This window comes from Lontra canadensis, unplaced genomic scaffold (assembly GCF_010015895.1).
Source record: "Lontra canadensis isolate GAN:19392208 unplaced genomic scaffold, GSC_riverotter_1.0 scaffold9, whole genome shotgun sequence".
Classification (NCBI taxonomy): Eukaryota; Metazoa; Chordata; class Mammalia; order Carnivora; family Mustelidae; genus Lontra; species Lontra canadensis.
In genome coordinates this window covers 28,021,368-28,036,542 of record NW_022631003.1, presented here as the reverse complement: position 1 = coordinate 28,036,542, position 15,175 = coordinate 28,021,368, and the positions used below count along the sequence as shown (strand labels likewise).

Below are 15,175 nucleotides of genomic sequence, written 5' to 3'. Positions count from 1 at the left end.
TCCTAGTTATCACGAGAATCACAATAGAATATCAGCCATTAAAGATAATTAAAATTTGCAAACAGGAAAGATCATAGGGTAAAAACAGTGATGTGAAAGCAGTGTGAAAATATAGCTCTTATGGAGTTGAGAAAGTTAAAACCATGAGGTGGTTGACAAATCATTGCTACAGGAGTGAGCAAATCTCTCAAAAACATGTCCTGCTTTAAGTATCTGCATTTATGCACTAAATCATTATACAGGCAAAAACTGAGGCTCACAATTGTTGGGGGAGAGACTAAAAAATTGAAAGTGAAAGAAGAAAACTTCAGGGGGAATTTGGTATATAAAGCATTTTTATAAATTAGTTTTTTAAAGTAAGCATTTTGATTGCAGTATTCTGAATATAGGGAAGGGTTGGAGAAGGGCTCTGTTTACTGCAACCAACTTGCTAAGGCAGAAAGTTGTTTTGATCTTGTTTTTAAAGTTATTAACACCTCTTACCCTGTGGTTTTAAATACTCTCAGGGAGTCAGCGTTAAATTATCATAGTTAATATTTCTTGAGCTAGGCATGGGCTCATCAGTTAAACTCTTAAGCCACATTTAACTCTCATGGTGTTAAATGTTAGAATAGTTTTTTCCAGTTTAGTAAGTTATGTAAGTTCTTATTTATGAGATACATAAGCAAACTGTGAAGTGTGACAATGTGTGTCTAGAACGAATACTAAACTCTGGCAGTGCCTACTACACTAATACTACATAAGACAGTATAAACATGCACAGAATTCTGGAAATTTTTGGAATAAAAAAAGTTATATCACCTAACACTTATTAAATGCTTATGTGCCAGACATGTGTTAAGTTTTTCAGGTATATTCTTAGTTGAACTTCACGTTTGCCCTATGAAGTTGCAGAAAAGGTCTATTACAAAAAAAGAGAGAGAGTGAGAGAGAAAGAAAAAATAGAGACGTTAAAGGTAAAATAACTTGCCCAAGATCAATAACCAAGTAGCAAAATCAGGACTCAAACACCACATTACCTGACCAGAGATTTAAGCTTTCTGACAACTGAACGTTCTGCCTCCTCAAATTGAGACTCCACAGAAAGTTAAAGTCTTACTGATGGCAGACCAGTAGTATACCTGTGTATCTCCTATTGTATCTTGTATTATTATACATTTAGTAGGTACTTAAAGATAGCTAACAAGTAACATGTCCAGCTTCAAGGAGAAATATGTTATGTAGCAGCCAATGGGAAACAGGAAATCTTTTGATGAATGACATGTATAACATCAAAGTAAAAAGAACTATTATAGTCTTATTTTAAAATAGAATGAACCCATGAATAAATACCCATTCAAAAGTTATCAGTGATGAATAAAAATGAAATATTTTCCTCTCAAGCTAAATGTTTAATCAAATAAGAACACTGAAGGTGCATGTAACTTTTTTATTGAGGCACAACAAGGCATTATAACTTGCCTGAACTTGAGGCAGTCAGTTTAGTAAGCTGAACGTTAATACAGTTAAGGATTAAGTGCAAACAATATACATTCACAGCTTGACTAGCGAGGCTACATCACAATTTATAAAGTGCCAGATTAGTGCTAATTGTCATTCAGCTTGAAATTTTTCACCTTGGGGAGGAAAACAAAAAAAGTAAGGACCTCCTCCTTCCTCTAAAATGAAACCATCTTCCTAAACCAATCAGTCACAAGGGCAAAGACTACTTCTCCTTTAACCCCACTAATTAGAACACCATCCTTTTACTGTCAATTCTGCACTGACTTTCAATCTTGATAAAGAAGATAGCCTGAAAATGTAGAGTATTTCCAACTACTTCCATAAATTGCTCCCCTGTGCAAACGTAACCATATCTGGTCTCCCTGGAAGAGCTGCAGAATTGCATGATTGCTAGCAGTTTCATGGTCTGGAGCACCATCATTGGCATAGGCAGATACCAAGACCTCTTCATTCTTCATGAGGTTGACATACAGTGGCACATTCACTGCCAGCTTTAGCATGTGAAAAATGAAAACATAAGTGCCATTCACCGGGCAATTAAATCTACCAAGCTGAAGATCAAAAGTTTCTCCCAAGTTGTTCAGAAGAAGATCAAACACAATAGGTTGGTCTAGAGTTCCAGGGGCGAGATTAGAGGTTCTGGCTGCTGAGAAGGCAACTCGCATCTGCTGAGGCAGGGGATAGACGTGTACTGGCAGTATGGTGGCTGCTGGATTTGTCACGGGCACATCCACAGGGGTCATGCTACGGGAGTCTCCTTGTCCAGAGTCACCACTGTTAAAGGTTTCGTTGTCTCTTTCTGGGCTGCTCACCTGAGAAGAATCACTCCACCCTGCTGTTTTATTAGCAACAGTGAGTTTCTCATAATGAAGCAGTTAGCTTTGAACACAATATTTAACATTAGTCGGCTACTGAAACACAGATAAAGATACATTTTATATAGTAAATTCTAAAACAAAAGCAACAAAGTATAGCTACAGTATACTTCTCTAGATTTTTCTAGCAATACGCCTGTATACTATTCTAAAGCCAAAACGGACATAAGATGATCTTATCTAGTAGCCTCATTTTTTTCAAGTCTTTTTTTTTTAAGAAAATGAGCCTCCTGAAAATGTTAGCTACCTTACTAGTTAAAATTAGCAAAGTCTAAAACCCAAGTTTGAGCATTCTTTTTACCTTTTTATGTAATTCTCACTCCATTCTTCTTTCCTCAAACCCACTCCCAAATATCTAATGTATGAGGACTCAAGGAAACTGAGATTACATAAAAGAACCAACTTTTAGAACAGCTGGCCAAAGATATTTTGTTATGGTACTAAGACCCACAATGAATGTTTGTTCCACATTTCCAAGTTAATGTGATATCGTGAAATTTTAATGCTTTAAGTGCCATACAAAAACACAGCTCAGATATAAGGCCAAGGCAGTGTGAGTATCAACTACTTTCTTAAAAGGGTAAGATTCTGCTTTCTTGTGATAATCTTCAGTAGTTCTTAATTTTCTCAGTTATACTGAATCTTTTAATAGTACCGTTACATTTTAAGAAATATTATAATATCCTGCTGTTGAAATTTCAAGTCATGGTATCTTTTTTTTTTTTTTCTTAAGATTTTATTTATTTGACAGAGAGCACACGCACACAAGCTGGGGGGAGTGGGAGGCAGAGGGAGAAGCAGACTCCTCACTGCATAGGGAGCCTGATGCGGGACTCAATCCCAGGACCCCAGAATTTGACCTGAGCCGAAGGCAGATGCTTAACTGAGCCATTCAGGTGCCCAAGTCATGATGTCTTAAATTTTGTTTATTCCTATCCTTCAATGTAGTGACATTAGAGTATCTAGAAGTTCCCATTATTACAAGAGCCATTATCCTGAATCATCCCATGAAACTATCTGAAGTATGCATAGTGAATATGTACCAAAGGCTGAAATATACTACGGTGTCAGGCAAACTGAAAGGAGCACACACACAACTTTTAATTAAAGGGACAACTGATTGCCACAGCCATTCCAGTAGTCTAGAATCTCCCAAAGGTCTTTAGTACTGCACTTACACAAAATGAAAACTTTAAAAGATAAATGGTGAAACAATGCACTTTCAGGAGAAATTCACAGAAGACAAAGATCTAGAGGTATGTTTCGGGTAACCCAGTTAATTATCCTTACCTCTTGAATTTGTCCGAGGACCGCCAGATGTCCCTCCTCGCTTGTAACACTGCTGGAAATTATCCTGAAATGAACACATAATATTTAACCTTGGCACCAAAAATGCAAGATGATAATTAGTTACTTCCCAGTGTTACTGGCTGGTAAAACTATAAGATCAAAAGTCCCCTTAGCCTTTTATCTGGCCTTCCCCAGCAACCACAGTGGCTCAGATGTTTTTAAACACCAAGAAAAACAAACAAAAGCAAGGGCCACAATGGCAATACTTGCTTCATCTGTTAATTCACCTGACCAACCAGGTATGCTAATATTTGCAAAAATGATAAGGCATCTAGGAAACACTACGTAAAAGATACAATGCTAAGTAATGAGGGAAATTCCAAAATATGGCATGGTCTTCTATCCCTTATCTCAAGATAAAAGGAAATAACAAGGCAAGGACAGACTATTTCAATCTTGCCCTATTTATAAATCAAACTGTGAAGACAATTATGAACTATGTTAGGGTTTTTGTTCAGTTTCAATACAGGAGTCAATAAGAATTATATTGCATGAATGTATTATTGCCTGAAAAATAATTTAATATCCTCACACACAAAAAAAAATGTTCAGGAGGCAACATTTCAAACAGCCTCCCAAATATGGTAAAAGTCAGCCTCCATACAATTCATGAAAAGAATATTTAATGGTATGATTAGATTAATACATGCAATAAAAAAATCAAACAAGAAGGTACACAATAAATAGTTAAGTCTCCTACTCCAAACTCCTCATCTTCCCCATAGCAACCACTATTACTGTCTTGTGTTTCCTCAGGAAGAAATTTATGTATAGATTTATTTATTTTTAATGTAAAGCTCTACACCTAACATGGGGCTTGAACTCACGATTCTGCGACAAAAAGTCATGCACACTCTACTGAGCCAGCCAGGTGCTCCAGGAAAGAATTCTACAATATTGGTGTTAAGAACAGCTCCAATGGGATTCCTGGGTGGCTCAGTCAGTTAAGCGTCTGCCTTCAGCTCAGGTCATGGTCCCAGAGTTCTAGGCTTGAGTCCCACACCAGGCTCCTTGCTCAGCAGGGAGACTGCTGCTCTGTTGCTCCCCCATTTGTGTGCACATGTGCTCTCTGACAAATAAATAAAATCTTAAAAAAAAAAAAAAAATCCTTTCGTCTCATTTGAAATAAAAAAAAAAAAAGAAAGAAAAGCTCCATTACTGAAGTCTGTATTAATCAACACATTCCCTTCACATACATGTTATTAGAACTAATATTTGCATGCTTGATATACATCTGGCACTGTGGTGCTAAGCATTTATATGTATTAATTCACTTAATCCTCACAACAGCTTAGAGTAAGATGAGTAACTCACAGATGAGTCTTCCTCTAACAGGTGAAAACTAGAGAGCTCAGAAAGTTTATGCACCATACCCAAGGTCACACAACGAAGGAAGGAATGAAATCAGGGATCATACCTAAGTCATTTAGGTGAGTTTTTGTGTTCTTTGAAGTGTGTTCTTAACCCCCTTTCAATACTGCCTCCGTATAAACATCTACTTACCTATAACTATAAGCTCTTCAAATACTTTATATATTACAACAGAACTCAGTTTGGTACCAAATACATACTTAAAGGTTTGTAAAACTTCAAAACTGAAAATCCTGCAATACAGTCATATCACTATATGACCAATAACAGGGAGAGCCCAAGATCTCCCTTTATTATCAGTCTTTTATTATAGTTGTAAAGAAGATCTGCTGAGTTATTCCAATAAAAATAAACCAAAAAAATTAAACATATCAAAAAGGCCTTTCCTACACCTGGTACCTAGAAAAGTTAAATTGAAAGCAATACAATGAAGTAAAGCTCACAGGATCTGGAGTTAGGAAACTTGGATTCTCATCTCCTTTCTACCACCAGCTTATTGAGTGACCTTAGACAAGTTACTTGTTTCTGAACCCCAGTCTCTCTTGTAAGGTGGAGGAGTAAATGAGTTAATACAAACAACGTGATAAAGTCCTTAAGACCTTCCAAGGGCGCCTGGGTGGCTCAGTGGGTTAAGCCTCTGCCTTCGGCTCAGGTCATGATCTCAGGGTCCTGGGATCGAGTCCCGCATCGGGCTCTCTGCTCAGCAGGGAGCCTGCTTCCCTCTCTCTCTCTGCCTGCCTCTCTGTCTACTTGTGATCTTTCTCTGTCAAATAAATAAATAAATAAAATCTTTAAAAAAAAAAAGACCTTCCAAATTCTGTGTAACAGGCAATTGTCATTCATCCTCTATGGGCTACTGGAAAAGCTTCCAACTCAACTACTCTCCACAGTCCTGACAAGTAGTTCTAAAACAAAGAATGCCTTATACAAAATAATCACCCGCTAAACATCAACAGCTGTACAACAATTCAACTACAACAACTATTCTTACCCTTTGGGAATAAGGTGTTCCAGGATATTCTCTAGCTTGGAACTGTAGCTGGCTATAATTTCCATTGGTAATTGAAGGTGGTCCTCTATAAGTATCAAAACCTAATAAATAAACAACTTAAATAAAATTATGGGCAAAATTATAATGAAGTTTAAAATAGTCTAATTCTATACTGCTTTAGAAGTTAAACTTATCCTATAATACCATAGATTTATTCCTTAAGCAAACTCTGACATTGCTTCCACAATAAAACATATTTATAAAATATCGCTGACTTTAAATAAGCCAACTGCAGAAATTTACTACTGCTTGAATACACGTGAGGTTCAGAAAGTGGGGTAGCTAAGGCCTGTTTAGAGCACTTCTGCTAGTACCAAGCAGTGACAGAACACGTGGAACCACCTCTAAGACTTAGGAGATTATCACTATTATAGTTCAAAGTTTATGTTTGAATCTACAGTATCCTCTGTTAGACAAACAACTAGATAGTGGGCATTGCCTAGTTATGACATATTTTGAACACTCAAGTCAATTAACAAAAGAAAGTACTTAAATATGAAAACCAAAATTCATCACTGGAAAAACAAGATGCTCAACTTTTCACTTCAGTAAGTCACAAGGTCAATCTGCTTTTCATACAAAAAGTTCCTCTGTTGTACAGACAACAGGTATATTAGAAATACTGCATTTTGCAGCAATAGGGAATTCTCTACCACAATATGGAGGGCAACTAAAAAAGGAATAAGATAAAGTAAAAATAGTTAAATACATAAACAAAATAATTCAGTATAATGAAATTTTGTTCAGAGCATACCTTTATAACCACCAGGGGACCGATACGAATTGGTTAGTAATCTCCCACCACGAGTACATCCTCTAACAGATCCCCGGCTATTGACAAATGGTTGAGAGGGTCTGGGAAATACATTCGTCTGTGCTGGGTAAAAGGCAAGGCTACCATTGCTTACTTGAATAGTTCCATCAGGATAACTTGCTGCTTAAAGAAACAGTTTTAGAGTCCGAGAGTTAAATGGTAACAAAGATTTAATATTCTTTATACGTAAAAGTCATTGTATATCAAAACCTTCAATACAATTTTCTCCTTTAAAAAACTACAGTTACTATATATATGTATGTTTACAGAGATCCTGGAAGCTATACATATATATACACTTAGGTAACAGAGTATTATTCAGCCTTACAAGGGAAGGAAATTCTGACACGTGCTACAACATGGATGAACTTGAAGACACTATGCTGAGTCAAACAGGCCACTCACAAAAGGACTAATACTGTATAACTGCACTTACTCTAGGTTAAGCACCTAGACCAATTCATAGAGTAGAATGGAGGTTTCCAGCAGGCTACAGGGAGAGGCACTGGAGAGTTTGGTGTTAAATGGGTAGAGTTTCAGTTGGGGAAGATGACAAAGCCTAGAGAAATGTTGGTGTACAACACCAGCTGTACAACAATCTGGCTGTCACAGCGCTATACACTTAAAGGGTTAAAACGGTAAATTTTGTTATGTATATTCTATCACAATTCAAGAGAAAAAAGGCTAAATATTCCAGACCAAGGAGTAAAAGACAATGAATTTTAATTAATACTGTGACTGAGAAAGCATGTGACAAGTATGCCTATGTAAATCATCTGCCCTATGTTTTCACCAAAGTACAGATGAGAAAAGAACAAGATCATGGGTGTCTAGGTCCAAGGATTTACATTTAGTACCTCTTGCTAGATTAACCAAGTACCCAGAATGCCCAATTCATTTGCTCAGGCTTAAGTTTAGAAAACTCAAAAGGGGTCTGAAATACCAACACTAAAAATCTACAGGTGTTTATTAAATTAGGAAATAACTACAAAGTTGCCTATCCTTTCATGTATTAGACTAGCATGAAATAGCAAAACAGGTTTTCATCTCCAAGCAAACAGTGCAATAAGTACACTAAATTGTATCTTCACCTTGATCAATGCTTTATTTAAGAGGGGCAAAGGGAGGAAAGACCAAACAGCGGTCTGCACTAAAAGATTTAACAGGACGGTTTCAAAACCTTCCTAAGAGCAGCTATATAGTGCCCTATGTACCTCTCCATCACTGTCCATGACAATCAAAGCAATCAGATTTAAAAATGCAAGCATACTTCAAGGTTAAGTCAACCAACTAGGTGCTACCTCTACAAAAGTAAAAATTAAGAGGTGAACTTAACTAAATAGAAGAAAAAGCATTTAAGTGTTTCCCAACACTTGAACATGTGAAGAAATAATGCTTAACTAGTCAAGAAAGAACCCCTCAACTATCACTACTGCCCTGCCTTCCATTCAATTAGCTGTCATCTAAGTCTTCAAAATATCCTATGCAAAGATCTTACCAGTCTCTTGAGAAAGGACAGTTTGTTCTACATGTATAGCTGGCAGTTGGCACTGGGGTGGTGTTTGTGTACTTGCTGTAGTAAAACTTTGATTGTAGCCAGATGAATAAGGGGATTCTTTTATTTCTTGTTCTTTCCGTGGAGGCAGAGGTGCATTAACATTAAATACCTTAAAAGATAAGGGTATGCCGAGTCATTTGCGAAGTTTCATTGAAAATTATTAAGGTTGACAGCTAACAAAACTGCAACCTTCAAAAACTTCTATTTGATGAGCAAAGGACTTGAACTGACATTTCTCCAAAGAGAAATGGTCCATAAGCACATGAAAAGATGCTTAACATCATTAGTCATTAGGGAAATACAAATCAAAACCACAATGAGATATCATGTCATACCCATTAAAATGGGTGTTACCAAAAACAAAACAAACAGAAAATGTAAAATGTAAATGTAACAGAAATGTAAAATGATGAAACCAACTGAAAAAAGAGAATCATGATTCCTCAAAAAGTTAAGCATAGCAATACTGTGTGATCCAGAGATCACACTTCTGACATATACGCAAAAGAATTAAAAGCAGAGACTGAAGTTTTGTATGCTAAGATTAAAACATCTATAGTTTGGTTCTAATCTATAAAGTTTAGATATTTATTACACATAAGCACAAAATATTATTCATAACAGGCAAAAGGTGGAAACAATCCAAGTGTCCATCAATGGCTAAATGGATAATCAAAATGCAGTACAGGGGTGCTTGGGTGGCTCAGTCGCTTAAGCATCCAACTCTTTATCTCAGCTCAGGTCTTGATCTCAGGGTTGTAAGTTCAAGCCTCATACTGGGCTCTAGTGTGTGGAGCCTACTTTAAAAAAAAAAAAAAAAAAAAAAAAAGGAAGAATAACAATAAAAAAAAAATGAAATTCTGATCCATGATACAACACGGAAAACCTTGAGAACATTATGTTAAGTGAAACAAGTTAGACACAAAAAGGACAAATACTGTGATTCCATCTATATGAGTACTTAGAATAGGTGAAAGTCATAGAGGCAAAAAGTAGAAGAGGTTACCAGGAGCTAGAGAGAGGTGGGAATGAAGAGTTACAACTTAATGAGTACAGTTTCTGTTTTGGATGATGGAAACATTTTGGAAATAGTGGAAGTGGCTGTATAACCCTGTGGCTGTACTGAATGTCACTGTATTATACAGTTAAAAATGGTAAAACACTGAATTTTATGTCATGCATATTTTACTATGGCAAAGAAAACACTTCTATTTGGTTTCTAATAAATATAAACTCAAGTACAAAAATTAATCTTCCTTGGGGCACCTGGGTGGCTCAGTGGGTTAAAGCCTCTGTCTTCAGCTCCAGTCATGATCCCAGGGTCCTGGGATCGAGCCCCGCATCTGGCTCTCTACTCAGCGGGGAGCATGCTTCCCTTCCTCTCTCTCTGCCTGCCTCTCTGCCTACTTGTGATCTTTGTCTGTCAAATAAACTAAAAAAAAAAAAAAAATCCAAAAATTAATCTTCCAAATAAAAAATTAATCTTCCACTGCTAGAGTATCTTATAATGCATACTGAGAATGAAAGCTATACAGGGCAAGATTATTTTCTCAAAAATTAAAAATGAATGAAAAAAATCTCCCATCTACTAAATTTCTACTATATGGCAGGCAATGACCTGTCCAGACTCTGGCCATTGTCTATAAAATAGCACTTCCATTACTCTCTAGTCCCCTTACCCTGCTCCATGTTTTCCTATAACACACAGCACTTGATAGTATTATATGTATGAATATTTTTCTCTCAAGCTCTCTACTATGAAATATAAGGTTCTTGAGCACAAAGATCTGTCTCGTTTTCATTGCTAAAACCCAATCCCAGTGATTAAGAACCGTGTCTGATTTCATTACTACCTGTTTGTTGAATGAATGAACAAATAAAGGAACAAATGAGAACCAATTCATACTGGATAGGATTCAAACATGTACAGAAGACACACTGGCATAAGCAAAAAAGGTACTGCGACAAGAACATACAAGGCAAGTACATGAAACTTGCCTGGAAGGTCATACCAGACTTCGAAAGTTACTAAGTGTCAAGCAAAGGACTTTTCAATTGCATTCTGTAATACATCACTGTTTGCTTTTAATTAGGAACAAGGAAAAAGTTAGTAAAACAAATGTGACAATACTGTACAGGGTGGACTGACAGGGTAAGAGGGAAAACAAAAACTGAGAGATCCAAGGGCCAAGGAGGAAGTGATAAGATCAGTGAATTCAGGTGTCTGAATTTATCAATCTATCTCCCTGAATTGTACCTGCTTTCCATAGCCACTCCACTGGCTCCACCCCTCCACCACTCAAAAGTACCCTAAGTGGGGCATTAAAGTATCATCAGATACTTATTGGCTAAGATTTTTTTTCCCCTAAAGAGCTGTTTTATACTATTCTGTTTCACAGAATAAACATATAAACACAGTTGTATTATTACCTTTAAAAAAGGTTTAAACAATTTGTAGAGGAATATGTAATTCTGAATACCAAATTGGAACAATTCTCTAAAAACCAGCAGAAGACCAAGATGAAATCAAAATAAGTTTCAGGAATGACAGAACACCCAAGGATGTGTTCTATATTTCAGGTTTGATGCTATGGAACACCACTAGTGTGATATTAGTAATGGTTAGTATTATTAAGCTGTTCACAGAAAATTATGTTTCTCGGGGCGCCTGGGTGGCGCAGTCAGTTAAAGCATCCAACTCTTGGTCTCCTCTCATGTCTGATCTCAGGCTCATGAGATCAAACCCTGTGTCAGACTCCATGCTCAGTCTGCTTAGGTTTCTCCCTCTTCCCTCCACTTGTGTTCTCTCTCAAATGAATCTTAAAGAAAGAAAGAAAGGGGGGGGGGGGAATTATGTTTCTCAGCCACACAATTCATTTAATTAATATGGATCTTCAGCTTTGCCTGCGACTCATTTTCTGAGAGGGAAAAATATTCTGAAAAAATACCCATTAAAAATTCTCAAAGCTTTGGATTTAATACTCTTCCACTACAAATAATATTTGCATTGGACAAAAGTAAATTATCAACCCAAGTAAGAGTAATATAAAGGCCAAGTTCTTCACATACTGAGTACCCAGTAATGGATGTAAGAGAAACAATGCCTTTTTTAACAGGAATAATGAACTGCAGTCAACATTCACGTTTCATACTCACTGTCTGCATGGCTTGAAAGGGCGCTGTGTTAATGGTTACTGAACTACTACTTGCTGGAGGTGACTGGAAGCCCTGTTCAGAGCCCTTTGACATGGGAGGATTTGGAGAAGCTATTGAAGACGGTTGCTTGCTTGGGGGCACTGCTGCCTAGGGAGAAGAAATGCAGCATCAGCCAATTACCTGCCACATAACAAGCAGTTAACTTACACTAAACCCCAGACTGGCATAAGTCAGCAAATTCTATAGGATGACATTTGGACACAGGAATGCAGAAGAATAGCTTTGCTTACAATTTCAAATCCCAACTGCTGAGGATGCACACTAGCATTTGCTTTCCACAGCTTGCTGACTAGGTGAATGAGTCTTACTATTAATCAGTCTAACAAATGAGGTGCTCAACTTTTTATGACTACTTAGTCCTTTCCAAACCCTGAAATGGTATTTTCCAGCTAAGAATTGAATATTATTTCAAATCTATAGAAGAATTAAGAAAAATCTTAGGTTAGTTGCTTAGTCAGTGTTAATTTTTCTTGATTTTCAAGTCTTGTTCCTGGATCTCTAAGTCAGCTGCCTAAAAAAGAAAACCAAACCTGATCTAACTTAAATAATCCTTGCCTATAGTAATAAGCAAGTCCTTGATATAACAGATTACAAATCCAAAGGCTTAAAAAGATTACCAAAAACCAATCCCAATCAGATTATGAAGCAGAGAGCTGTGACTCACTTGGTCACACTCTCCTCTTAACATGAGGAACCAAGTAATTTTAATTTAGACCAAGTCTGCACCATAAAACTTAATGTGTATCTGTATTTTCTTATATTCTATAATGAGCACATTCTCTTGTGTAATGGTTAACCAAAAATAGTAAAACCTAAGAGTTGCTAAATTAATCCAAAAAATCATGGTCTTGCTGTATCTACTTCAAGGTTTTGTTCAAACTTAGCAAAAACTATCACTTTAGAATTGAAAGCACAAACTTGATGTAGGTGTTAGGAGTGCTGACCACCCCCCTACCACAGTCAAATCTGCATAGAACTTTTGACTCCCCAAAAACTTAACTATTAATAGCCTACAGTGACAGGCAGCCTTACCAGTAACATAAAAAGTCTATTAATACTTATTTTGTAAGTTGTATGTATTATATACTGTGTTCTTACAATAAGGTAACCTAGAGAAAAATATCAAGAAAATCATAAGGCCCATCAATTGATGAATGGGTAAAGAAAATGTGTTATGTAGTTATGTGTGCGTACACACACACACAATGAAATACTATTCAGCCATAAAAAAGGAATGAAATCTTGCTATTTTTAACAACATGGATGTAGCTAGAGAGTGTAATGCCAAGCAAAATAAGTTGACCAGAGAAGACAAATGCCATGTGATTTCACTCACATGTGGAATTTAAGAAACAAAACAAATGGGAAAGGGTGGAGGGAAAAAAGAGCAATAAACCGTAAACAGACTCTTAATCGTAGAGAACAAACTGATGGTTACCAGAGGGGAGGGAGTGGGGAGATGGGGTGAGTGAGTGATGGGTATTTAGGAGGGTACTTACTATCATAAGTACCAGGTGATTTAAGGAAGTGCTGAATCACTAAATTGTACACTGCATGTTAACTAACTGGAATTAAAAACTTTAAAAAAAGAAAATCATAAGGAAAATACATTTCCAATACTATACTGTATTCATAAAAAAAAACAAAAAACCACACACCATGTTATAAGTGGACTTGCGCAGTCCAAACCCATGTTGTTAAAGGGTCAACTGTACTGTCAAAATGCTCTTAAGAAAATTACCCAAAAAGAGAATATAACTCTTTCCAACTGAGGCAGTGCTAACACTAACGCTAGAAACTTACTGAGTTACAATAGATTTTTCCACTAAGGATTCCTTCGATATAAATACAGTGAGAAACTTGAACTTATCCTACCTAGAACTTTTCACCTTTTTTGACATCAGCAATTCAGACATATTTTTTTAATCTGATAAGGCAATCACTATTAAGTCTATTTATATGGCAAAGTCACAACAAAGTTACCTGTATAAGCTCCAAAACCACAACATCTACAGAAAGCAATACATGAGTAAAGTATAAATGTTAAATCATTCAACTGACTGTGCTTCAATGCATAAGGTAAGCTGGTTCTGCTATTCTTTATGACAGAAAAAGAAATTAAATAATTGGTCTCTTATTACCTCAGGAGTCTCTGAGGTCATAAATTCTGTTTCAGATCCCGAAGAAGCCTGATCGGTAGCAACCAAGCAAGCATTTGAGCTACAAGTAACTGAAGAAGCAGCAGCCTAGACACAGGAAAATATAGTAAGACATTATAAAACACATGTTTTGTTCACTTCTTACTTCTTGGGCCTTAGGCTTCCTGTTACTCTTACCAAGCACTCACTAGTGCCAAATACTATACCAAACACTTTATACATACTAACATACTGAATCCTAACGATAACCCTGTGAGGTTGAAACAACTATCCCTATTTTATTGACAAAAAGGAAGAGGCAAAGAAAGGTTAGGTAATTTACCCAAGATCACACAAAAATTAACTATTAGAGCTAAGAGTTAAACCCAAGAAGTTAGCTAAATTGCCTTTCCAGGGCTGGTCACCAAAGCTACACAACTAATCCCATCCTCACTGGTCAAGATTCTTGGCCCTGGAAACCTGGGCCAGATTTTCCATCTGGCACTCAACAGCAGTTCACCAGAAACAGCTCAGCGTACATGCAACACTCCAGGCACAGCTCTGCCAGGGATCTTACTAACTAGGTTTCACTCAGTGCTCCCAATGTCTTAAAGAGATAGGTAGAAGTACAAATAGAAAGGATACATAAATCACAGTGGCATCAAAATTCTAACAAAAAATTAAAGCTAATAATATTTATGAAACAAAAATTAAAGCTAATATTTATAAAACAAAAATTGAGAGCACAGCAGAACTAAGGTTTTGACAACTATCACCAATAAAAACCTGAAGTGAGGGGCGCCTGGGTGGCTCAGTGGGTTAAAGCCTCTGCCTTTGGCTAGGTCATGATCCCAGGGTCCTGGGATCGAGCCCCATATCAGGCTCTCTGCTCAGCAGGGAGCCTACTTCCTCTTCTCTCTCTGCCTGCCTCTCTGCCTACTTATGATCTCTGTCAAATAAATAAATAAAAATCTTAAAAAAAAAAACTGAAGTGGCTAGAAAAGAATTCTGTGGCACAAAGATATTAGAACATAACACAGAGAGATCTATAAAAATCTAGCAATTGCATAGTCTGAAGTATCAATGAATCTACTCCTTTTATCTAAATGCTCTGAGATGTGACTCTCCGAAGCCCAAGTAACATAATGGGTACACTGGAAACTAATGAATGACTATTAAATATCTGGAGTTATGTATCAGTGACCTTCTAGAGGTGGTCACCAGAAAAGCCACTTCCTGGGAAGGAAATGGAGACCAACTTTAAAAAGGTCTTAAGAAAAATCATTTTTAAATCCTTTG

At 36.8% G+C, this 15,175-nt stretch overlaps 1 protein-coding gene across 16 annotated transcripts in view; it reads right to left on the bottom strand.

Moving 5' to 3' along the window:
• Window positions 1–1,415: 1,415 nt before the first annotated feature.
• Window positions 1,416–15,175, bottom strand: part of CAPRIN2 (caprin family member 2) — a 47,646-nt gene continuing 33,886 nt past the window's right edge. For 4 of the 16 annotated variants that reach the window (XM_032855149.1, XM_032855150.1, XM_032855145.1 and 1 more), the window contains 7 exons: window positions 13,880–13,984; window positions 11,679–11,825; window positions 8,463–8,631; window positions 6,905–7,087; window positions 6,091–6,191; window positions 3,669–3,732; window positions 1,416–2,338 (listed from right to left, as the gene is read on the bottom strand). In XM_032855149.1, the coding sequence (XP_032711040.1) occupies window positions 1,770–2,338; window positions 3,669–3,732; window positions 6,091–6,191; window positions 6,905–7,087; window positions 8,463–8,631; window positions 11,679–11,825; window positions 13,880–13,984 (1,338 nt within the window). In that variant the 3' untranslated portion in view covers window positions 1,416–1,769. Of the gene's footprint in view, window positions 2,415–3,668; window positions 3,733–6,090; window positions 6,192–6,904; window positions 7,088–8,462; window positions 8,632–11,678; window positions 11,826–13,879; window positions 13,985–15,175 lie in introns of all 16 variants that reach the window. The other 12 variants (XM_032855156.1, XM_032855152.1, XM_032855151.1 and 9 more) reach the window with 10 other exon arrangements.